Source organism: Capra hircus, chromosome 7, assembly GCF_001704415.2.
Source record: "Capra hircus breed San Clemente chromosome 7, ASM170441v1, whole genome shotgun sequence".
Taxonomy (NCBI): domain Eukaryota; kingdom Metazoa; phylum Chordata; class Mammalia; order Artiodactyla; family Bovidae; genus Capra; species Capra hircus.
In genome coordinates, this window is record NC_030814.1 from 79,625,759 (window position 1) to 79,651,985 (window position 26,227).

Below are 26,227 nucleotides of genomic sequence, written 5' to 3' on the forward strand. Positions count from 1 at the left end.
AATTAATGTTTGGCTATTAAAAAGCAGCATCTTCCTTAGAATTAATGGCACAAATAATTGCAATAGTAAATCTTTGTGTGTTTTAAGAGCTTAATTTACCTAAACTGGCTTTCTTTGAGTTAAAGCTTGATAATGTATCCTCCCTCAGCTTTTATGGTGGTTGAATATTGAAACCATCATGTATTTTTTTAGTACAAGTATATTTAAAAATACAGTCCTCTATGACAGAGGTCCATATAATTTCCTGTTCAATGTATGAAAAGTTTTCACTGCAGATGAATTCATGTTTTTTATGAATTCATGTCAGAAAATTAAAATGTGAAGACAATCATTTACCCAGCCACCTTCCCACCCTTTTCTATAGCTACCTAACAACTTAGTGTATAATGACAGTTAACCAAAATTGTAATACTCCTTTTTCTTTTCTTTCATTGACTTTTTCCCAGGAGATCCTTAGAAGTTTCCTCATGGCATTTATGTTTTAATCTGAAAGATGACAAAAGTAGCTGCTAATCTAAAATTGTGGGTATTCCTCTAATAGTAGAGGGTCATAAATAGAACACTTACATTATCCATCTTATTAAAGAGTCTTTAAGTCTCAGACTTCTATGTTAGTGAGTGTGCTAAGAGTCTAAAGCAGAACTCTGGCTCTGTGCATAGGAAAGATGGTTTTCTTGCTCACAGTGTGCCCTGCTGATCAGTCTGCCACGTCAGCGCTGTGCAGTGATATTTGCCCATGAAGCTCAACTAGAAAAATCTTTTCTGTGTTAGTGTACCTAGTGCAGAGTATACTAAACACAGTGATTGATCCATGGGTGGTGTCAGGGTTTCTGTTTGTTTTTAAGGAGAAACAGATGAAGCAATAAAAATAGTCATCTGTTTCTTTTGTTATCTGCAGACATTTTTTATGCTTTATCTTTTATCTTAAACTCAGCTGCATTTCATAATGACATCATTCGGTTTCCTAAGACCTGTATAAGAGAAGAAACTATAGGTATTGCTCTAGTGACTTAGCCATTCTGGTTTTAAAACCATAGTGAGATTAGATTGTAATTGGTATGTATGCCAATATACTTTGGATAGCATTTCACATACTATTATTATGTCAGAAGTGGCATCAGAAAAAGTTCAAGCATGACTTTGTTACTGTTATTAGCTTACTTACAGGATGTTCACCAAACATGGGTAACTAGAGAGCCCCTTTCCACCATCAGTACCATCCTGCACTAAGCTTCACTGAACACATTTTAGGAAACTGTCCTAGAAGAATAAGTGAGGGAGAGCAAGTTGCCAGTGTTGAAATTGTCCTAGACTTTTAGAAATTGCTTCTTCTAGGGTAGTTACTGTATTTCACTTACACTTTTCAGCAGATTATACCAAATCGAAAGTTTAAGGAGTATTCCTTTGTTTGAAAAATTCTCTGGTGTCTGTGGTATGAGTGAAATGTTATTTAGCTGAAATTGACACAATCAGTTTACACTTACCTTCAAAGTGTCTCTTTCAAGGAAATGTTAATCTTTATACTTAGTATATGTGGGACTTTTTTCTGTAAAAAAAGAAAAACTTTGACTTATTTTTTTATTGAGGTATAGTTGATATACAATATCATAAGTTTCAGGTGTACAGTATAGTGACTTTCAAGTTTATACTCCATTTATAGTTTTAGAATGTTGGCTGTATTCCCTGTGATGTACAATATATCCTTGTAGATTATTTATTTTATGCATAGTAGTTTGTACCTCTTAATTCAAAGAAGTAGAAATTTTAAGAGGTATCTTACTGCTTCACGTAAATAACATATATGTTATTACTGACATACTTCTTGAGGTATTAAAATGGCTCACTGTCTATTGTTACTGCCTTCTCAAACTCTGAGGAATCTAAGAACCTCAGGTTAGAAACCACTGATCTCATCCTGTTTCACTTACAGTCCTGCCTGCCTTTTCTTGGTATCAGCTCTATAAACCAGCAGAACTGTGGTTATTATTTTGGCCACTGATTATAAATTTTACTTTTCTGGCTTTGCTTTTAACTTACTCAGTTATGATTGATTCCTGAACAATATGGGTTTGAAATGCTCAGGTCCACTAATACTAATTTTTTAAAATTAGTAAATACTACAGTACAACTTGATCAGAGGTTGATTGAATCCAAGAATGCGGAACCTCTAAAACAAAGGAGCCATGTATATGGAAGGCCCAAATAAAAGTTAGACTCAGAGTTTTGACTGTGTAGAGAGTTGGTGGCCCTAATCCCCATGTTGTTCAAGGGTCAACTGTGTTTCATTTTTGTGGAATACTTCCCTCATTTTTTAAATCCATTCATATCTTTTCAATTCAGTTTCATAAAATATTCCCTATTTTCCCCAGCCTAGATTATTCTCTGCCGTCTCAGCTCAAATTATAGTTTGTTCCTATAGTTCATATAGCAGTTAAACGTTTTGTTATGCTCTTTATATTGTTTTCTTGGCTGTTATTTGTCTTTGTTGTTTAACATTCCACATGCTTATATCTTGTTTTCCCAACTAGATTATAAACTCCCTGAGGGCAGGTATGATACTTTACATTTTTGTGTGTTTCTTCATTGCCTTTAGCACAATGTTACATAGCTTTTAGACACTCAGTTTATTGATTTGTTTTGTTTATAAATATATTTAGTTTTAGATTTTTCAAATGAACAAGCACTTTAAATGAAAACCTAAACACCTATTGCTTTGTGTGTATTTGTGTATTCAGCTGCTGCTGCTGCTGCTAAGTCGCTTCAGTCGTGTCCGACTCTGTGCGACCCCATAGACGGCAGCCCATCAGGCTCTCCCGTCCCTGGGATTCTCCAGGCAAGAACACTGGAGTGGGTTGCCATTTCCTTCTCCAGTACATAAAGTGAAAAGTGAAAGGGAAGTCGCTCAGTCGTGTCCGACTCTGTGCGACCCCATGGACTATAGCCCACCAGGCTCCTCCATCCATGGGATTTTCCAGGCAAGAGTACTGGAGTGGGGTGCCATTGCCTTCTCCAGTGTATTCAGCTAATATCCTGTAATCTTTAGCAGTTAATTGCTTTAGATTACTTTGTGGACTTTGCATAACAAATTTTTAATCCCAATTGGGATAGTTCTGAGCAGCTCTCCGCTATAAAGTTTGTGTTTGTGTGTATAAAAGAATCATAATGTTAGCCTGAATACAAGATTTTGGAAGGTAAGTTACCACAAGTGTTAGATATATTATAGATCCAAACACAAATGAATGTGGAATTATTCACATCATTGCTTTCCTTCTAGCTTTATCCCTACCACTAGTATAGATAACTATGTTGACTTACTGGAATTCTTCCTAAAATCAACAAAGTCACTGTTGGTTTTAAAGTTTTAAATAAACCACTAAGGAAGGATTCTTAAATTATTTATAACAATTATTTTAAAATAATATTTTGATATTATGGGTCGTATAAAAATGTTTCGTAATTCGTTGCCTGCTCTGCTTGTTACCAGTATCCTTAACTAACTTGTTTAATTTGTATCTAGAAGCTACAGAGGAAGTTTCTCTGGACAGTCCAGAAAGGGAACCTATACTCTCCTCAGAACCTTCTCCTGCAGTCACACCTGTGACCCCCACAACACTCATTGCTCCCAGAATTGAATCAAAGAGTATGTCTGCTCCTGTGATCTTTGATAGATCCAGGGACGAGGTATGGAAAAATGTTTATATTCTAAATTAATATGTAAATAATACTTCTTTTTGTTCCCCGCCCAGCATTTCTCTGCTGTCCGTCATTTGTAATCAGAGCCTTTTAGACATTCCCAAAAAGAACACTAAAGAGGTTGGATGATTTGGTTTCTAAATTTATCCCCACACTTTTTAATCCAATAACTTGAATACATCACTTTGCTTCTCAAGTCAGGCAGTTTGTCATTTGTGATCTTACCGTAATAGTCCCATGGACTTAGGCACCTGGCCAGCTACAGTTCATGTGGTCACAGAGTCGGACAGGACTGAGCGACTGACACTGTGTTCGCAGAGCAGGGGATGTGTAGTGAGTGGAGAGGAAGCGTGAGGGCCTTAATGATGCTGTTTTTTCTTGATCTCGGTTCTAGTTACAGAGATGTGTTTACTTTGTAAAAGTTATCGAGCTGTATACCTAGGATTTATATGCTTTACGTATGTTACAGTTCAGGTAAGGCTTACTTTCAAAAATCTGTGCAGTAGGGCAACTTTGAAAAAAATTATCATTAGAAAAACATACTTTTCTGAAGTCTTGGAATATTAATGTTGTTTTTAAATTTTGAAAGATCGAACAGTTCCTGTGTTTTCTTCTTGAAAATGACAAGCCTTTCCCTCAGAACTACTGTTAACAGGGATTGCTTACTTACAATGGCATAAAAAGTGCTTCTCTGTAGCCTCATAGATTTATCATTTTCTTACTTCTTTTCTCATTGAGCTTTGTAGCGCTTTTATTGGCTTCAGGAAGAACATGTGTTTACTAGGTAATTAGAGAAATCATGATGCTCAAGTTGCTTATAATAATTTCTGCAAGTATGTAGGATTCTACTGGCAAAAGTAATGGCTACTTCCTGGTTTTTAAAGAGGAGATATACAGCTTTGAAAAATAGTAATATTAAAAATAAGGAGTTATTTTCATAATCTGCATCTGAAGATTGAACAAAAATATTCCACAGTATTCCTCCAGAAGTTTTCTTTACATCTGAGAAGTCGGAGGAGCACAAGATGTTCTGTTACTTCTCCTAATTATCCTTTTCCTGTTGTCTGTGTGTGTGTGTGTATTTTTCACATAGACAGGAAATGTAAAAGCTTTCATTGATTTTCAGAAATAGAGTGCTGAATGACTCTGAAATTGTTTCATGTGGCAGTGATCCTAGTAAAAGATAGATGGTAAAAATTATACTTATTACTATTATGATGATAATACAAATTGGAATCTTTAATACCAAAAAAATTTTCCTAGATTGAAGAAGAAGCAAATGGAGATGTTTTTGATATAGAAATTGGTGTATCAGATCCAGAGAAAGTTGGTGAGTCAACATTTATTATATTTTGTACTTGCTTCTTTTTAATAATTAACTTGGTTGTTAATGTGCTGTTTTTCTTAACTACATGCATTGTTACAATATTAAAATTGGTGCTTCTAATTTTTAAACTTGTGGCAGCTTGGTGGTTTGTTTTTCCCCCCAGCTTTATTGAGAAATAATTGACAAATAAAAATGGTGTATATTTAGGATGTACGCACATCACAATTATCATAATGTGATTAGCTTAATATTTTATGAAATGATTACCACAATCAAGTTAATATATTACCTCACATAGTTACCTTGTGTGTTAAGCTTATCATTTTTAATAGCTTGGCTTTTCTTATAGGTGATGGCATGAATGCTTACATGGCTTACAGAGTAACGACAAAGGTAAGCCTTTTGCTCCTCTAAAAAAATACTGAGCCCTCACTGTGTAGTATGAGGATACCACAGTGATTAAAGTGTACGTGATCACTGTCTTTACAAGGTTATCATCCAGTAAAAGTTGCGCATAAATAGTCAGAGTGAGTCGTGAGTGGTTTGGTAGAGAGAGTGTTCTGGGAGGCTATGCAGGAAGGGATCTAATCCAGACAAAGTAGAAGTGTTGCGGGTGGGAAAGGGGGCAAAGCGATTTGCTTGTATAAAAGCCAGAAATAAGAAACCTGCAGGACCTGCAGAAAGTGGTGCCAGATTAAATTGTTTGGCAGTAAGCCTGCCTTTATTATGAATAGCCACATTAGGAATTGTATGATGGAGAACCATTGAAGTTCAAACAAGAGTGTGGCACATTGAGATTTTTGTTCTAGAAAGCTTTCTCTGACTCAGTTTGGATTGGGAGGATAAAAGTGTCAGGGAACTTCCCTGGTGGTCCACTGGTTAAGACTCTGTGCTTCCACTGCTGGGGAGTATGTGAGTTCAATCCCTGGTCAGGGAACTAAGATTCCACGTGCTGCACAGTGTGGCCAAAATAAAAAGAAAGGTCAGGATCTCTAGTTGAGGTAGTTGCAATTCTTAAAGGGATTGTAGACCTTCAAATCTTAAAGACAAGGGGTCTGCAGCAGTCCTACTGTGAGAAGTGATACTTAGGAATTGGTTCTGGGGATGAGTGAAGAAAATGGTTTCTTGAATTATATAGGAGGTGTGATCAGTAGAGCTTGGATGTAAGAAGTGAGGAAGAAGGGAAACCTGAGTCTTTGTCTAGAGGAACTCTGTGCTTGTTGGAATGATCCTGGAGAAAAGGCAATACAAAGAGAGGAACACAGTATGGAGTGAAATCTGTTAATTCATTAAACAGATACTTATTTATATACCTTGGAGTCAGGCTGTCTTCCAAAAGCTAGAATATAATAGTAAACAATACAGAGAAGTTCCCTTCACTTTTCCAGCAGGGGAAAATATGGTGAAATTGAGATGGCAGTGCAGTTTAAATGGAGGTTTTCCCTTGGACTATGTATCAGACTGAAGCCCAGTGGAGATCTAGGCTAGAGGTAAAGATCAGAGATTAAGAATCATTAGCATAAATACAGGTAGAGTCAGTGAGATGAGTTAAGTGTAGAATAAAGCAGGTGTTTTCTGTAAAAAAAAAAAAACAAAAACAAAAAGCAGCAACAACTGTGATTTGGGGTTTTTTCAGTTGTTAGAAATCTTTGTTTCACATTAGTTAGCTACTCTACATTTTTTTTTGCAGTGTAGACCTCTGTGTGTGTGTGTATGCATATTCACAATTATGTATTACATTAATTTTTAAATAATTTTTCAGTATTCAAAATTTGAAATACCTCTTCTTCACTTGTAGACTTCTCTTTCCATGTTCAGCAAAAGTGAATTTTCAGTTAAAAGAAGATTTAGTGACTTCCTCGGTTTGCATAGCAAATTAGCAAGCAAGTATTTACATGTTGGTTATATTGTGCCACCAGCTCCAGAAAAGAGTATAGTAGGTAAGTATAAATCTTTAAAAATTGATTTTTGTTACTGGGACTAGTTCAATTTTGATTGTATGGATTTGTGTATTCCATGATCACGCACTATCATGACATATCAATGTCTTAAGAGATACTGAATTTAAATATTCTATTTGTGATAGTCATTTATCAACTGAAGAGTATATAGCTAAAAATTTTATTTTCTAATACCTAAGGATTTTGATTTATACAATGTGATGATGTTAAATATTAAGTTGGAATTTAGCAAGATGAAAGCAATTAAAAACTTTCAGAGTAGTTAGAGTACCTTATTACTGAGTAACATTTAGAGAATATTTAATATTATTAGCATATTAACATTTTTCTGAGGACTTGGAGATGTTCCATGCTCAGCTATACATTGTACAAAAAGATTTGATCTAGCCTTGCTCACACAGGAGCTATTTAAACTCATTTTATTACATACCTCAATTTAACATTTAAAAACATTTCACTTTTACAGGTAATAAAGCCTTAGTTAGTTAAGAATATGCAGAATATTACAAAAGAGGAAAACCTTTATTGTCCCACCATTAAAATTTTGTAGTATTTTTTCCACTCTTTCTTTTCAGTGATAGATTTTTGGTGTTCTCTCAGGAGAAGTTGAGTGCACATCCTCCTTCTCCATCATCTTGAACCAATTTCCCAGTCATAGGTTTTTATATAAATCAATTTTTTATATATATAAGATTGTTATTCTGAAATATAAATAAGTTTCATTCTAAGTTACTGTTTTTACCTCTTTAAACAATTGATTTGAAAAGCAGTTTTATCTGTATCTTTTATGATTTTGAAACCTTGATATATTCAAAAGCATTTTTATATTCTTCTTCATTTTTAAAATTCAAAGATCTAGTATAGTTCTTCAGCTTTTTCGTCTCAAGACACCTTGTGTATTCAGATTTATTGAAGGGCCTCAAAGAGCTTTTGCTTTTGGAGCTATATCTCTTGATACTTACACGTGAGAATTTTTAAATTGTGTTCATTAATTGACTTAAAAATAAGAAACTGATAACCTGTTATTAACAAATAAGGTTTTTGAGAAAAATTATTTTTGTTAGGCAAAAAAGTGGTAAGAATGGCTTGCCTTTTTTGTTTTTTACAGTTTTGCAAAATCTTTAATTTCTGACTTCATAGAAAATAGCTTTATTTTCACATCTGCTTCTGCACTCTATCTTTTGTAATACAGCACAGCATATAACTTTAGGAAAGTTCCACTGAGTTCTCAGTGAAAGAATGAGAGTAAAAAATACAAAAATAACAGTGTGGTGTATTATGAAGATAGATTTTAGTACACATCCCTTGCCACTCCTCAAAAAGGTCTCAGAATGCTTCCAGATATTCTAACCATGCTTTGTGAACTGCTGCTGCTGCTAAGTCGCTTCAGTCGTGTCCAACTCTCTGCGACCCCATAGACGGCAGCCCACCAGGCTCTGCCGTCCCTGGGATTCTCCAGGCAAGAACACTGGAGTGGGTTGCCATTTCCTTCTCCAATGCATGAAAGTGAAAAGTAAAAGTGAAGTCGCTCAGTCATGTCTGACTCTCAGCGACCCCATGGACTGCAGCCTACCAGGGTCCTCCACCCATGGGATTTGCCAGGCAAGAGTACTGGAATGGGGTGCCATTGCCTTCTCCATGTGAACTGCTAGTCTAGTTAATAATTTTATTTCTCTAAACTGTTGCAGTGGTATCCTTTGGCCTCCCATTATCTGTGTAGTGAACTTGTTTCATTTATCATAAATTATTTATTATTAATATCCTTTTTTCTTTAGCTTTAAGTTGTACAACTGTTTTTAATATATCAAAAGAGGAAAAACAAAATAATTTTTCTCATTTTGGTGACTAGATACACTAGTCTTTAAACATTGAGCCAGGGAAAAAAAATTTTTTTAACTCAATTTTCATGCCAAGTTTATTGTGTTTCAAACTAATATTTTCCTCTAATAATCTTCAGCTGTCCACCAATTATTAGCTTGAAAAGATTGGAAGAATTTGAGGCAGCCATATAAAATGCAGTTTAAAAAAAATATAAGTAAAGAGATTAGCAGGAAAACTAAATGTAGTTAAATAAAAGATAAAGTCAAGTTAGTTTCCTCTAAATGTGTGCATAAAGTCTGAGCTATTATTAAAGGTAGATAATAAATTGTTCTGTGAAGTTCTTGGCAGAAAATCAAGTAGAGAAGTAGTCATTTTTAAAATTTCATGTTGTCCATCAGTTTTTAAAACTGAATACATTAAGAAAAAATTTGCACATGACTTTATTTTTCAAAGAGGTTCTGTGAAAGAGCTCATTATTTCAGCTGTTATAAAGCCAGATACAATAAATAAACCATGTTCTTAAAAATCTGTGGCAGTGGAAGTACTTAGCATATTCACAGATTATACTTATTTTTCTAGTACTAAAGTAAAGACTTAATTATTGCTCATAAGAGAGAAAAATATCAAATGAGCCTAAACTCATGAATTTGAACTCCATTATGCATATTGCAATCAAACACATTTTAATTTACCAGGAGTATAATATATATCAAGTAAAATAAGGATTCCAAACTGGAAAACTACAGACATACCTCAACCTCTGCTTTTCTGTACTCTTGTAGGTTACATTACAAGTACTTGCCAAGTATATATATTAATTTGTCAAACATATGATACTAGTTATAATTTTTGACACTTTTTTGTCAAGTTCAAATATATTTTAAATTACTCAGAAAGTGAAAGTGTTAATTACTCAGTTGCATCTGACTCTGTGACCCCATGAGCTGTGTAGCCTGCCAGACTCCTCTTTCCTTGGAATTCTCCAGACAAGAACACTGGCATGGGTAGCCATTCCCTTCTCCAGGGGATCTTCCCAACGTAGGGATTGAACCTGGGTCTCCTGCCTTGCAAGTAGATTCTTTACCATCTCTGAGCCACCAGGGAAGCCAAATTATGCAGAAATTATTTTAAAAGAATGTTTCTCGGTAGTAGAAAATCGTGAATCTCATTCAATTTTTTCAAAGGCATGACCAAGGTCAAGGTGGGTAAAGAAGATTCATCATCCACAGAATTTGTAGAAAAAAGGAGAGCAGCTCTTGAAAGGTAATTCTAATCAGCTATGTTTATTACTCTTATGTTTTTTCAGTAATATAAGTCTGATTCCATTAAGTGGCACAAGTATATTATTAAGTATGAAAATTCTGAAGTACCACTCTATTACTCTTAAGAGTGCTATAAGCTTTTTTAAAGAAAATTGGTCCATTAAAAAATATGGTACTGTCATCTTGTTCTGTTTCTATTAATTCTCATAAAAAGTGATACTTGTCTTTATCTACATTAATTTTTCTTTTAAATACAATGAAAAATTAGGTTTGTGCTCCCTCCTTCAATTCTTTATAGTTGATTGTGACTTGAAAGTACAAAAGGGTTAGTCAGTGCTTGAACTGACTGTATAGTTAAAGGCTGATAGATACATATGCTGTACCTTCTTTTATGCTTCTTGACCTGACACATTTCCTATAGCTTTGAAGACTTGTGTTCATTGTGGCCAACTCAAAGAGAAATGGATGGGAGGAATCTACTCCCAGAATCTTAACATTTCTCCCTTTCTGTGCTGAAAATGTGAGAAAACAAGTTCAAAACTATCTTAAAGTTCACCTTATAGTTGGTAATTACCTAGATTTAAAATACTTGCTACTATCATAGGTTTTTTTTTATTTTTAATTTTAGTCAAATTTGCTTATTTGTTTTATTTTCTCTCTTGGCTTAAAATTAGTGGTTAGAGTAGATAAGGACAGTTTTTAGGAAATAGCATATATATCTACTGGGTATAAATTAGTTTTTAAAACTCTTTTTGAGACAACAAATTCTGGATTTTAGTAATAAATTATTTCAGTTTTTTAAAAAATGCCACAGTAAAGTCAGGTTTGAACAATTCATAATAAGAAAAGCTAGTGTGCAACTTAAAATCTTATGTTAGAGAAGACTTAAAAGATGAGATTATGTCTGTGAGACTAGCAGTCACTCTGGAAAAAGATTTAAATTCCATCAATAGAAGTTTAATTTAGGCATTAGAACTGATTCTGTTGTGAAAGAAGTTGTAGGCTGAGTATGTTTAAGAATAAAGATGGATAATATACTGCCTTGATTTCACTTAGTTCTTCCTGAAAGTATAACCATGACCTTTTGAGAAGCCTTTCCAGTCCTGTTTTTCTGTGAGTAAATTTGAAATATTTTGGATGACATCCTTGATAAGAAACTTAATGAAGATTTATTGTACCAAGGACATATTTGATTCTCCACTCACCTTTTCTTTTAACTTGAATGCATTGCATAGTACTTAAACCGTACCTTCATTCACTATGTAACACTGAGGAGAGTTTTAAGGAAGTACTGAAGCTTGACCTAGTGTATTTGTGAAGATAGTTTTTTGACTAGTAAATATTGCTTGTTAAATACTATCAATACCTTAGTAGAATTTGCAGTAGTGATAAAGCGTATTATGAGTTCATTGTACATTAGAAAAGATAACTAAAGAAAATACAGGTGTAAAGGTACAGAAGCAGAGGAACTGGAATGATTTTTATTGTGAGTTTTCTGTGGCATTCCTTAAAATTTAAACATTTAGGCTTTTCTGTGGGATACACGACCTAGTTGGATCTGGCAGGTCAAGGATGTATTTCTTCGTATATGCTCTAGTAGTCGTTTACATAGTTATTTATTTGTTGAACTTTGAGAATCCAGATGACTGTCTTGAGCAAAAGGATTAATATCTGGTGTTAAAATATGAGAAGAGAATGGGAGTGGTTAAGAACCCAGACATTCCTCCTGTGCCACACTCAGTAAGCAGAAACTACGTCTTCTAAGTATCCTAAAGATAGCTCACTTGATTTTCTTATGAGTGCTTCGTGTGTTACCTTATGAGCATATTGAGTTTGTTTTATAGTAAGGATACACTTCTGTAAATATAAACTGAGAAATGTAAAGTAGCATGAAGAAGTGTATAGGGTTTTAGAATCCTTTCTGTGTTGAAACCCACACTCCATTATGCACTGCACACTATCTGTGAGGTCTTAGACCAGTTATTTAACCTAAATTCATTGTTCCTTTTCTCTAAAAATGTAAGTGTATCATAAGAAGTACCTGCAAACCCAGCTGGCAAAGCCTCAACAGTTAGTGTAGATTGATTAACCCACTCATATCAGAAGGTTTGGAGGTAGGCAGATGTTTAATGTCATCAAATTCATCAGGAAATCCTGTTGTTTCCTTTTGATATCTGGACAACAGATTTTTTATCTGTTCACTACTAGTTGAAACGTCTGAATTAACTTCAGTAGACTCCGCGTTGATCTCCCTGTTTCTATCCTTGTACCTCTAATCTTTTTTTAATATAACCGCCAGTGTCATCTGTTTAAAACATGAATCATCCCCACTCATACACGCATCTAATTTCATTCAATAAAAGCCATAATCCTTATAATGACCTATAAAATCTTCCATGACATGCACTGCTCACTCTGTTACGTACTTGATCCCATATCTTCCTTGATCACTGTGCTCTAGGCCATACTCACCTTTTTGCTGCTCCTCAAAGATCCCAGGCATTTTCTCACCTGGGTTTTCACTCCCCTATCCTCTGTGGCACATCCTATAAAGCTTTTGCTCCTGGGGTATCTGCATGGCTAATTCCATTACCTGTTTAAACTTCAGGCATTCAGGTATCAGCTTTTCTGACCTATTCTATTTAAATTGCCATCAACCACTGATCCCATTGGGTTTCCCTAGTAGCTCAGTTGGTAAAGAATCCCCTGGAGAAGGGATAGGCTACCCACTCCATTATTCTGGCCTGGAGAATTCCACGGACTATATAGTCTATGGGGTTGCAAAGAGTTGGACATGACTGAGCAACTTTCACTTTGACTGATCCCATTTACTTGTCCTTTCTCTACTTGTCCTTTGATTTCTCCACAGCATTTGCCATCTTATCTCATACTACATAATTTTTATGATTTGTTGTCTGTCTTTTTCTAATATAAGCTTCAGTAGGAAAGGAATCTTGTTCTCTTTTGTTCACTGATACATTTTGAGTACTCAGAACAGTAACTGATGTGTAGTAAATGCTCAAGATATGTTTGTTGAATGAACAAATGAATGTCATCAGAGACCCAGCTTCTTTTTGCCTTCTTGGTCTCTCTTTGTTAGCACATATCTTTGAGTCTAAAGCAAGAGAAATATCTTTAACTCTGTTTCTCTCAGGCGTTTTGTATAACCTGCTTTATTTTGTTTTGGTAAGTAAGTAGAAACTTGAAAGAGACCCCATGGACTATAGCCCTCCAGGCTTCTCTGTCCATGGAATTCTCCAGGCAAGAATGCTGGAGTGGGTTGCCAGGGGATCTTCCAGACCCAGGCATCAAACCCAGGTCTCCTGCATTGCAGGCAGATTCTTTACCATCTCAGCCACCAGGGAAGCAGTTGAAAGCCCTTAGTGATTATAAATATACTGATAACCTTTCCTTAGCACAAATCTTAAGAACTAACTGCTGACCACTTCTTGCAGAGTCTGACACTTTCATCAGTTCCAAGCATCTTTCACTTATGTCTTCCTTCAGTGTCTGTTCTGCTCCCCAATACCTCTTTTCATCATATTTTCAGTGTATTCTTCCTACATTCATTTTTGTTCAGCTTTCTTCTGCGTATCTATAACCTTCTCTGACCTTAATTCTGAATTGGTGTATAGTTACAAGTAGTTAATCAATTAAAAATCCGTTTTATGTTTCTTTTCTTAATTTTAACATTATGTATGTTTAATACCTTTTTAAAGTGGTTAATTGCTCTTTATTTTCATGTAACTCTGAAGAAAGTTTTATTGTCTTTTTCTAGAGCATAATTTTTCAACGTTGATTCCTCAAAATGCTAGTATGTTTTAAGGTGAAAAAAAGAAATCTACTGTCAGTTGAGGTTTATTAATGTAGGCTTTAACAAAGTTAAACCAGATCTTTTTCCTGCAGTACTTCTCATGGCATTTAATATGCTGCTATTCACTATGAATCTTAAAGGAATATGTATGTAATATATCTCAAACTTTCTTGGTTATAGAAACACTCTTTTTCTTGGAATATTGCGTGAGACTAGTATTCTCACTTAATAGAACTCAAAAATTCTCACTAGAACTCACTTTAAAAAGTTATTTTAGAATATAAGGAGTATTAACTATTTCCATTTACGTTTGAAATACTGCGGTTTTTCTTAAAGGTTGTGTACTAGATGTTTTGTCTTCCTTGGTTGTTCATTTTATGAATGTCTTAAGTGCTTGCTACTTACCAGCTGTTCTGTGCACTCAGATGAACAACTTATGCAAACTGCTTTTAAACAGTACACAGTTCTAAACAACTTAATAACTCAGCTAGAGTAGCACTAGAGAACTTCAGTGTTAAAATTAAGTAAAATTCCAGTGGAAAAGTATCGACATTTCTCAAACTTAAAGAATTAGTGTTCCTGCTGTACTCTTTTTTAGTTTCATAAACTAAGCAGCAAATATTTTTTTTAAATACCACTTCTATTATAATGACCCCTTACGTGAGCTGTTGACTTAAAATGAAGTTTAATATGGTAAGTATTTTATTTAAATATATAAAAACAGAAGTTAATGTTTGAGCTTATATTTTTTTTCCCCAGAAACTCTTAGGCATATTCTATAATCTGTTTTGTGTAAATAGAATAAAGGCATATTAACTGTTAGGCAAATTATTATAATTGAAACAATGCATGTAATTAATAATCTGGGGAAAGAGCAATTTTTTAAAAATGGGATTAGATAAGTAGCAGTGATTCAAATAGTGGGATTTTTTCTCTTATGAAAGAAGGATTGGTAATTTATTGTGACTGTCAGAGTTTGACCTTTTCTCGTAAAGGAAAATTACTAAAGTAAGCTGATAATGATTAGTGATGTTTCTCTTTACTTTTTATTTTATGTGATGTCGTATAAGGAAAACATCAAAAATAGCAAAACCCTAGAAAACAGAAATGTTGAAAAAAATTTAGTTCTTATCAAATGAGGATCAAAACTGACTTGATAATTTAAATCTACTGCCAAGGGGGAAAAAATTGGTAGGCTATTCTCCATTTTGGTAATGATGGCAATTGAAAAAAATAGTTTGGACTAATTAGTAATATATATATTACTAGAATATATATAATAATGACTGGGGACATACTGACCTGCCAAAAGATAGAGTTGTTTGACAAACTTACATATGTACCCTAACTCTAATATTTTGCAATGAGAAGTTTGGTAAGTAATTTCACATCTCTCCATTCCTACCCCTACCCCACTACCGTACCTCTTTTTACATAATTATAGATTTTCAAAAGATGAATGCAAAGCTTTTTAATTATTGAATTACTGTAAAATTCTACATAGAATGAAAGCAAACTGATAGGAAGCAAACAGGCATCTTTTTTAAATTTTTAAATATTCTTTTGTTGAAATAAGATTTAAAATGCTACTGATAAATAAAGGAGCATTTTATTCTTAAATCTAGGTATCTTCAAAGAACAGTAAAGCATCCAACTTTACTACAGGATCCTGATTTAAGGCAGTTCTTAGAAAGTTCGGAGGTACTATTTCTACTTTAAATTTTTATATGTAAATGTTCTCATTTATGATTATCAGTGTAGTAATTATATATAAGTGTAGGTATTCATTAAACAACTGCATTAATAAATGGAATAAAGCAATGTGTTGTGGGTTTTTTTTTTTTTGCTTAATGTTTTAATTGCTTAACTAAATTCATAGCAAATATCTTCTTCATATCAATAGGTGTAGGATGATTATTCCCTTTCTTGAAATATAGTAAAACCAGATTTAAAAGAATAGCTTACAAATAGTCTAATTATGAATACCCTAAGTCATTGTTTAGACATTGTGTTGAAATAAGTTTATTCAGATCTCGTTTTAGAGATAGTTGAATGTGGGTTTGTATGTCTACATTCTAATAGTCTTATTAAGGTTTTGAAATGGAAATGGGTGATTTGAAAGAGCTTAATTATAACCATGCTGATCTTTATATTTGGCACATTTTATCCTCTAATTGTTAACCATATGAGATATTTTTAATTTTCTTGAACTCCAGAATTGTTTAAAAAAAAAAAATTCCAAATCGTACAGCCCTGACTAAGCATAAGGAGATTTTTCTCAAGACTTTCTCCTTTTTTCCTTTTAAACAGTTTATATCTGCTAGCAAACAGGTGGCCAGTGTTAAGGTGCTTGGCAATTTCTTAATATATTTTGACAAACAGAGTGTTGTTCCATCTAAATGTAAACGTGCAGAAGAAAAACAAATGGAAAGTCTATTTTTTAAGTTTTCCTTTGAGAATGTACAAGTAGTGTATTTGAGAAATTAGATCTCACTATTGAAATGTATGAGAGTGAAGAAAATACAACCTCCTTTTTTTCTTTTCTTTTTTTTTCGGGGGTGTTATGTGGGGGCAGTCCCTTTTGTGGCCAGTTAAACCTCTAGGCTTTTAACCGGTTTGTTTGCCCTTATTTGTCATTCAATTCCAGCTGCCTAGAGCAGTTAATACACAGGCTCTGAGTGGAGCAGGAATATTGAGGATGGTGAACAAGGCTGCCGACGCTGTCAACAAAATGACAATCAAGATGAATGAATCGGATGCAGTAAGAGCTGATTTTTCGACTTGAATAATGAGATGAATTAATGAGCCCAACAATTGCATTTTAAAGCTGTACAAGTAGAAAATAGGATATTAATTTGCTTATTGAGTGTAGTTCTCAGCACATCAGTTGACCACCATGGTTATACATGGTTAATTCGTTACTTTAAAACAAGGAATGTAGCTTGCTATTGGTAACCTAATTTACACTGGTTTGTTCTGGCTAAATTAGCTCCATTTTTCATTTTTCTCTTAGTGGTTTGAAGAAAAGCAGCAGCAATTTGAAAATCTGGATCAGCAACTTAGGAAACTTCATGCCAGTGTTGAAGCCTTGGTCTGTCATAGAAAAGGTTTGTTTGTCTTGTTATTTATATGTTTAACACTGTAAGTTAATTCAGATATTTTATTAAATTTTATTTAAAATGATTAAAGTTGTGAAATGAATATGATCATTTTAAAGTTTTAAGAGGATGTTTTCTGTTTCAACTTTGTTACTTAATATTTTTTGTTGTATTTTAATCTTCTAGTTTAGAAGGAGAAAAATCTTAGGTTTGTAAAAGTATATTTTGAATTTTAGATTAAAACTGCTTGATAATTAACTCTGTGTGTTAAGCATATATTGAATGAATGAAGATGTCTTATTGTAACTCAAAGAATGAAATTCAAAAATTGATATTTGAAATTTGTCTTTAAAATGTAGTTTTGTGCCTATGTTTCCTAAAGAACTGTGAAGCATTTGCTTCATTTTTCAGCCACAATATTTAAAAACCCAGAAAGGGGAGTGTTTAAAATTCATTTTAAAATTGAGTTCTAATTTTTTATTCCATTGTGAGATGTTTTTGGTTTTATTTTTAAAGAATACATGACTTCTAGAACTACTTTCTGAAACACTTAGTAAGTAATTATCTTTCTAGAATACTTTCTAAACCACTTAGTAAATAATTTATTACCTGTAAGTGCCATTATCAGTAATACATTGCAAAAAAAACTAATTACAAAAATCTACTAATATATTACTTATTGAAAGTGGTTTATAACAGTTTTTGCTATTTATATTCTCTTAGGGAACATTTTATGGTTCTTTAAGAGAACTTCATGAAATGCAGAGCAACAGAGCAAATCCAGGCAAAGTAATCATTAGTTCTTGACATCTATTTTTCTGTTTGATGTGTTCAAAATGATCACATTCAAAAATTCTTAATATTTCACTAAGCATTGGTGTTGCACACAAAGAAAAAAAGAATAAGATTTATGTGAATTATATATACAGTTTTGCCTTATTTTCTTCCTGTGTGCTAAATAATAATCTCATAAAAATTGCTATTTTCAGTGATAAATAAATATTTAAAGGCCAGATAATGTAATACAAATCAATTGTGAGTGTTCCCAGTGCTTTCCATATAAAAATATTTATTTTTTGTCTTTTTTAGGACTAGACAGAGAAGCACTTAAGAGGAGAATGGGAAGGGAGATTATTAATATTAAATTTTTAAACATAGTTTATACCCTAGGAGTATAGGCAGTGTACTTCTAAATTTTCAGTACAGCTCTGAGCAGTTGACATTTATATGTCCAAGGCATTTTAATGACTGTTTTTTTCATGTTATTATTTTTAAATATGTTTTTTATTTTTTAATTGGAGCATATTGCTTTACAATGTAAATATTTGAGCAGCTTGTAAATAGACAAAATTTAAAGAGAATGTAAAATATCAGTGCAATATTTAAGAACTTCACTAGTGAACACTAAAAATGAATGCTTTTCTATTTCAGAACTTTCAGCCAACACAGCTGCCTTTGCTAAAAGTGCTGCCATGTTAGGTAATTCTGAAGATCATACTGCTCTATCTAGAGCTTTGTCTCAGCTTGCAGAGGTTGAGGAGAAGATAGACCAGTTACATCAAGAACAAGCTTTTGCTGACTTCTATATGTTTTCAGAACTACTTAGTGACTACATTCGTCTTATTGCTGCAGTGAAAGTAAGCTTTATTTTGTAATCTTCCTTGAATTTTTCATACTTCACTTTTTTGCTTATAAGAAGAATATGATTTCCTATTAGGCATGCATTTAAGTATGTAAATTACATGACTATACTAATATGTATAAAATAATTTCAAGATGATTATTCATTAATATTCTTTTCCCCATGGCTTAATACCATAGACAGAATTGATGTTTTTTAAGGGATCCAAGGATGCCAAATACGGTAAAACCAATACATACTTACTTACATATTTACATATAGAAATTTGCAACTAAATCAGACAAAACCAGAACTGACTGACTGTTGCATGAATATATTTAATGGTGACTTTAGCATGAATTTAGACTCTAAGAAAATATTTTGTGTGGTCATCATATATTTATAGATGACATGGGGCTAGATTAGATAAAGAACTGTATTTTCAAGTTGTAATGTTTGAGGATGAGCAGTCTTAAGTTTCTGAATAATTGAGAAAGTAATCCTGTTAACTAATAAAAATTAGTCTTTTACAGATATCTCCAGTATTCAGATAATTGAACTGTTATTTTGTCTGTAACATGTTTTGGAATATACTTTTTAAGATCTTATAGTGTCTTTGAAGTATTGCTACGAACATTAGTTATGGAATAAGGGGAACTGGAAAGTTTACTTTGAATTCAGACATCTAGAAAGTTAATGCAACCTTGTTCCTTGCTTTCTTACACACAAGTTTTTCAGCTTAAGTCTGATCAGATTGATATTCATCTATAATCAGAACATTGATGCATTGCATCTTCTAGGTGATTCTGTTCTCAGGCTAATGACGGTTATTGCTAGAGGGTTCTTAGCACTGCATAGAGGCTCCTTCTTAGGTTTAGGGTTCGCTAAATTACCAGTTTTGTTTGTATTTACTCTTAGATGTCAGTCTTCATATTCCTGGTGGTTAATTTTTCTTCTCAGTTATTTAAAGATGTTAATATAGTTACTAGAGTATACTTCATTTTAAATAGGCAACTTGTGATACACAGAAGTCCAGTTTATAGATAATGGTTCCTGTTTCTCTGCCACCTACTCTCACCTCGTTTCAGAACTCCCACTAGCATGAGAGCTGTTGTTAGGAAGAATAACACCTCCAGAAAAAAACCTGTGGGTTCAAAAAAGGACACTTGGCACTGTCTGAGAGGTAGTACATGCTGAGAAGAGCTAACCTGGGAGAAGACTCCCTCTCAGTGTTATTCTTCCTGTGTGATGGATGCTCATCCTTCAAAAACAGCTTGTCTCATACTGCCTCTACCTTCTTACTAGATTTTTGCATCTCATGAAGTTGCAGTTATATTCACATCCCAGAATGTTGCCTACAGCACACTGACACTGAAAAATGTACCACAGTCAACTAAGTCTTTGAGATAATGTTTGTGATATCCCTGTCTTGTGGATTCAGTGTACATTTTAAAAGCTCAGGACTGTCCAGTAGTAAAAAAATGAAATAGACATTTTGTTTAATCTGGAGGCTTCCAAATTCATATGAACAGGAATTCTTTTCCACTTAATGTCTTGCACATATATGGAACACCCTTTGGGAAATACTAAATTAGTATGGTCTGTGGTCAATTTATACATTAAGATGCATAAAGCTGTTTCAGATTGATTTTCTACTGAAACCTAGCCCAACTCTATTTCATAAAGGAGTTGAGAAATTATGAATGACATAATTTTTTTGGTCTTTATTTTTTGTTTGTTTTTAAATTTAAACTAATTTGTTTGTATTTGAATAAGTAATACATGCATAGAATAATTCTAGCAGTCCTAAAGGGTAAATTTCTTTTCTACCTAAGACCTCTAATCTTTCTTCCCTCAGTCAGATACTGTGAGGTGTCTTTACAGAATTAGCCATGCATGTGTATGAAACTAATTTTCTTTTTTTTTCCTTTCTATCTCTTTTTCTCAACCACCTTTTTCTCTCCATTCATCTCTTCCTTCTTCCAAAAGGAGCATACTATATGCACAGTTCTTTGCCTGTTTTTTTTACCCACTCCATTTTTAAGAGATCTGTTTATCAGTTTATGTAAATATATGTTGTAATCTTTTAAAGGTTAATCATAGTCTGTCGTCTAGCATATAGATAGACCTTGAATTATTTGATCAGTCTAAAATTAAATATTAAGTATTTTGTTAGTAACTCTTTGGGCATAAAATCCCTAGAAGTAGAATTACTTGACCAGTGGATATATGAATTTTAAATATCCATGAACACTGCCATGTTACTCTCTGAAAAGGTATAAGTCTTAATTTCTTTAGTTATTGTGAATGTAAGCATTTTTACAAATGGTAAGCCTTTTGCATTTCTTTTTTCTATGAACTGTTTATGTCCTTTGCCCAGTTTTCTTTTATTTTTTTGGTCTTACTGATTTATAATAGCTGTTTAATACTACTTAGCCCTTTGTTCTATCCATATGGAGAGTATTTCTGAAAATGATGGTAATTTTGAAGCTACAGTACTTTGAGAACGACCTTAAAGTGAGGGTGCTGAGAACAGGAGAAATTGGGGTCTTAAAGGAAAAGATAAAAGTTCACCTGCTCAAACTACTCCCCAGTTCTGGCCTTGAAGCCAGAAAATTCCTGTTTTCCTCTTTTTGTATAGCCTCTGACATCTGGGACTCCACATTTTGGGTAGTACTGTTAACTGACATGTATTAAATGGTAAACTCGTTACATACATTCTCATGTGTTGGCCTCCTGTGAACCTCTATAGAGTAGGGTCAGAAATTGAGGTAGTAGTTTTCAGTGTTTTCAGCACTAGAATTCTTTATAAGGAATTCTTACTCTGAAAGTAAATGTATAAAATATATAAAATGCAATTTTTTAAAAAGCAATAGATGGATTCCCCAAGGAGTTTAGCATCTTCATTGTTTGTCTGTATAATCAGCATTCTTTCAGGACTCCGGGAATCTGGGCCACATACTTTCAGATCCACTGAATTAGAATATGGTATTAGTTAAATTACAATGGGAAAAAATTAAAATTACAGCCTCAAATTTCCTGGTTGGCTAGGAAAAGTGCTCCACAACTGCAACCTTATCTAACTTAGACTAGCTTGCATACAGATAGGTACCACAAAATCACCAGGGGTGTGGAGTCTAAAGTAAATCACCAAATCTAAATGTTTCCCTCTTACAGATGAAACTGGTTATACCAGAGTGGATTAGTATCTTGCCATGCAGAGGTATACATGAAGTTATAATTTGATTTTTTTAAATACATTTTTTACTGAAGAATAATTGCTTTACAGAATTTTGTTGGTTTCTGTCAAACCTCAACAGTAATTTGATTTTTAAGATCACATTTTTAGAAGATTAAGTGTGGTTCTGATTTTCTTTTTATATTCTAGTGTTACAAGGGTAGAAAGACAAATGAAGAAAAAGTTAATTTTTATGGAGTTAAGATTAATTTTTTTCCTAACATAACGAGACTTCAATCATTTCGCCTTTGTCATGGTTCCTGTATCTGTACCACAGTAAACATGTGATGGTTCTGGAATGTTATGAAATAAGCTGGGCAGAGACCAAATTAGTTTCAGTTAGTATGTCACTGAGAAGCCCGTTGATATATATTAAGAACTTCCAGTTCAGTTCAGTCCCTCAGTCGTGTCCTACTCTTTGCGACCCCATGAATCACAGCACGCCAGGCCTCCCTGTTCATCACCATCTCCCGGAGTTCACTCAAATTCAGGTCGATCGAGTCGGTGATGCCATCCAGCCATCTCATCCTCTGTCGGCCCCTTCTCCTCCCGCCTCCAATCCCTCCCAGCATCAGAGTCTTTTCCAATGAGTCAACTCTTCGCATGAGGTGGCCAAAGTACTGGAGCTTCAGCTTTAGCATCATTCCTTCCAAAGAACACCCAGGACTGATCTCCTTTAGAATGCACTGGTTGGATCTCCTTGCAGTCCAAGGGACTCTCAAGAGTCTTCTCCAACACCACAGTTCAAATACATCAATTCTTCGGCGCTCAGCTTTCTTCACAGTCAACTCTCACATCCATACATGACCACTGGAAAAACCATAGCCTTGACTAGATGGACCTTTGTTGGCAAAGTAACGTCTCTGCTTTTGAATATGCTATTTAGGTTGGTCATAACTTTCCTTCCAAGGAGGAAGCGTCTTTTAATTTCATGGCTGCAGTCACCATCTGCAGTGATTTTGGAGCCCCCAAAAATAAAGTCTGACACTGTTTCCACTGTTTCCCCATCTATTTCCCATGAAGTGATGGGACCAGAGGCCATGATCTTCGTTTTCTGAATGTTGAGCTTTAAGCCAACTTTTTCACTCTCCTCTTTCACTTTCATCAAGAGGCTTTTGAGTTCCTCTTCACTTTCTGCCATAAGGGTGGTGTCATCTGCATATCTGAGGTTATTGATATTTCTCCCAGAAATCTTGATTCCAGCTTGTGTTTCTTCCAGCCCAGCGTTTCTCATGATGTACTCTGCATAGAAGTTAAACAAGCAGGGTGACAGTATACAGCCTTGCCATACTCCTTTTCCTATTTGGAACCGGTCTGTTGTTCCATGTCCAGTTCTAACTGTTGCTTCCTGACCTGTGTACAGGTTTCTCAAGAGGCAGGTCAGGTGGTCTGGTATTCCCATCTCTTGAAGAATTTTCCACAGTTTATTGTGATCCACACAATCAACGGCTTTGGCATAGTCAATAAAGCAGAAATAGATGCTTTTTTGGAACTCTCTTGCTTTTTCCATGATCCAGCAGATGTTGGCAATTTGATCTCTGGTTCCTCTGCCTTTTCTAAATCCAGCTTGAATATCTGAAAATTCACGGTTCACGTATTGCTGAAGCCTGGCTTGGAGAATTTTGAGCGTTCCTTTACTAGCGTGTGAGATGAGTGCAGTTGTGTGGTAGTTTGAGCGTTCTTTGGCATTGCCTTTCTTTGGAATTGGAATGAAAACTGACCTTTTCCAGTCCTGTGGTCACCGCTGAGTTTTCCAAATTAGCTGGCATATTGAGTGAAGCACTTTCACAGCATCATCTTCCAGGATTTGAAATAGCTCAGCTGGAATTCCATCACCTCCACTAGCTTTGTTCATTGTGATGCTTTCTAAGGCCCACTTGACTTCACATTCCATGATGTCTGGCTCTAGGTGAGTGATCACACCATCGTGATTATCTTGGTCGTGAAGATCTTTTTTGTACAGTTCTTCTGTGTATTCTTGCTACCTCTTCTTAATATCTTCTGCTTCTGTTAGGTCCAGACTATTTCTGTCCTGTATCGAGCCCTTCTTTACATGAAATGTTCCCTTGGTATCTCTAATTTTCTTGACGAGATCGCTAGTCTTTCCCATTCTGTTGTTTTCCTCTATTTCTTTGCATTGATCGCTGAAGAAGGCTTTCTTATTTCTTCTTGCTATTCTTTGGAACTCTGCATTCAGATGCTTATATCTTTCCTTTTCTCCTTTGCTTTTCACCTCTCTTCTTTTCACAGCTATTTGTAAGCCCTCCCCAGACAGCCATTTTGCTTTTTTGGATTTCTTTTCCATGGGGATGGTCTTGATCCCTGTCTCCTATACAGTGTCAGGAAGCTCTGTCCATAGTTCATCAGGCACTCTGTCTATCAGATCTCGTCCCTTAAATCTATTTCTCACTTCCACTGTATAATCATAAGGGATTGATTTAGGTCATACCTGAATGGTCTAGTGGTTTTCCCTACTTTCTTCAATTTAAGTCTGAATTTGGTAATAAGGAGCTCATGATCTGAGCCACAGTCAGCTCCCCGTCTTGTTTTTGCTGACTGTATAGAGCTTCTCCATCTTTAGCTGCAAAGAATATAATCAGTCTGAGTTTGGTGTTTACACATGTGTAGAGTCTTCTCTTGTGTCGTTAGAAGAGGGTATTTGCTATGACCAGTGCGTTCTCTTAGCAAAACTCTATTAGCCTTTGTCATGCTTCATTCCATATTCCAAGGCCATATTCCATTGCCTATTACTCCAGGTGTTTCTTGACTTCCTAGTTTTGCATTCCAGTCCCCTGTAATGAAAAGGACATCTTTTTTGGGTATTCGTTCTAAAAGGTCTTGTAGGTCTTGACGTCTTCAACGTCAGCTTCTTCAGCGTTACTGGTTGGGGCATAGGCTTGGATTACTGTGATATTGAATGGTTTGCCTTGTAGATAAACAGAGATCATCCTGTCTTTTTTGAGATTGCATCCAAGTACTGCATTTCAGACTCTTCTGTTGACCATGATGGCTACTCCATTTTTTCTGAGAGATTCCTGCCCGCAGTGGTAGATATAATGGTCATCTGAGTTAAGTTCACCCATTCCAGTCCATTTGAGTTCTCTGATTCCTAGAATGTCGACGTTCACTCTTGCCATCTCTTGTTTGACCACTTCCTATTTGCCTTGATTCATGGACCTGACATTCCAGGTTGCTATGCAATATTGCTCTTTACAGCATCGGACCTTGCTTCTATCACCAGTCACATCCACAACTGGGTATTGTTTTTGCTTTGGCTCCATCCCTTCATTCTTTCTGAAGTTATTTCTCCACTGATCTCCAGTAGCATACTGGGCACCTACCAACCTGGGAAGTTCCTCTTTCAGTATCCTATCATTTTGCCTTTTCAAAAAGTTAAGAACTTTAGCAAATATTAAAATTAAAGAGTATTTAGTTCGCTTCTGCCCTGTGTTGGGAAATATTTTAAATAATAAATTTAGTTATTGAACAGAGGAATTTATAAATAAAGAGCTGATATGGCTCTGTCCAATTAAAGGAAAACTAGGCCTAAAAATCTTAAATTACTTTTAAAATTTGTGTATATGGTAAGGCACAGGGATTGCTTCTTTTAAATGATAGTGACTTTTGGAATGTATTTGTGTTAGATTTGTTACTTTTGTGATTTTGGCCCACTTTAATTTGGCTGAAGGAAAATTAATTCATAATGAGAAATGTTTTAAGGCGAATATGATCTTTTATACAAGAAAAGCAGAGAGGACACTAAGACTCACTACTGAGAGAAGAGAAATGATATGAGATCAATCTCATAAAATGGATTTCAGTGCCAGTTTGTCTAGGATGTCTCTTGTCCTGATTAATTAAAATGTGTATGGTCTTTAAGAACTTTCTGTTGACTTGGAATTTTTAGTATTATTTCCCACATTTTCATAATATACAAATACAGAACATGTATTTTTCTGAATACAGTCCGATTATTTTTTTCCCTACTAAGTTATTATTATGTGCACTTCTAGTAGAAATCTAGTTAATCAACTACATTTATGTGTGTATGTTACTTATATGTAAGCCGTAATAGTATCTTCTAATTGTTAAACATCTGGTAGGTTAAGTCACTGTGCATGCTGTATACTTTTTTCATTTTATTTCCAGTGCATAAATCTAGATCTCTTTTTCCTCTTATATTTGAGAGAACTGTGGGGATTATAGAAATTAAATGAATTTACCCAATGGACAGGGATGCCTGACGTGCTGCAATTCATGGGGTCGTAAAGAGTCGGACACAACTGAGCGATTGAACTGAACTGAACTGAACCCAAAGTCAAGTGACTTTGGGTAATATACCCAATTTGGGGGGTATTTTGAGAATTTACCCAAAGTTTTAAGTGACAAAAC

General features: G+C 34.6%; 1 protein-coding gene across 1 annotated transcript in view; it reads left to right on the forward strand.

Moving 5' to 3' along the window:
- Positions 1–26,227, forward strand: part of SNX2 (sorting nexin 2) — a 61,524-nt gene that overhangs the window by 30,755 nt on the left and 4,542 nt on the right. The window contains exons 3-11 of the mRNA XM_018050677.1: positions 3,518–3,681; positions 4,957–5,023; positions 5,370–5,413; positions 6,819–6,960; positions 9,987–10,065; positions 15,504–15,579; positions 16,526–16,639; positions 16,892–16,985; positions 18,408–18,613. Coding sequence (XP_017906166.1) covers positions 3,518–3,681; positions 4,957–5,023; positions 5,370–5,413; positions 6,819–6,960; positions 9,987–10,065; positions 15,504–15,579; positions 16,526–16,639; positions 16,892–16,985; positions 18,408–18,613 — 986 coding nt within the window. The remainder of the gene's footprint in view (positions 1–3,517; positions 3,682–4,956; positions 5,024–5,369; positions 5,414–6,818; positions 6,961–9,986; positions 10,066–15,503; positions 15,580–16,525; positions 16,640–16,891; positions 16,986–18,407; positions 18,614–26,227) is intronic.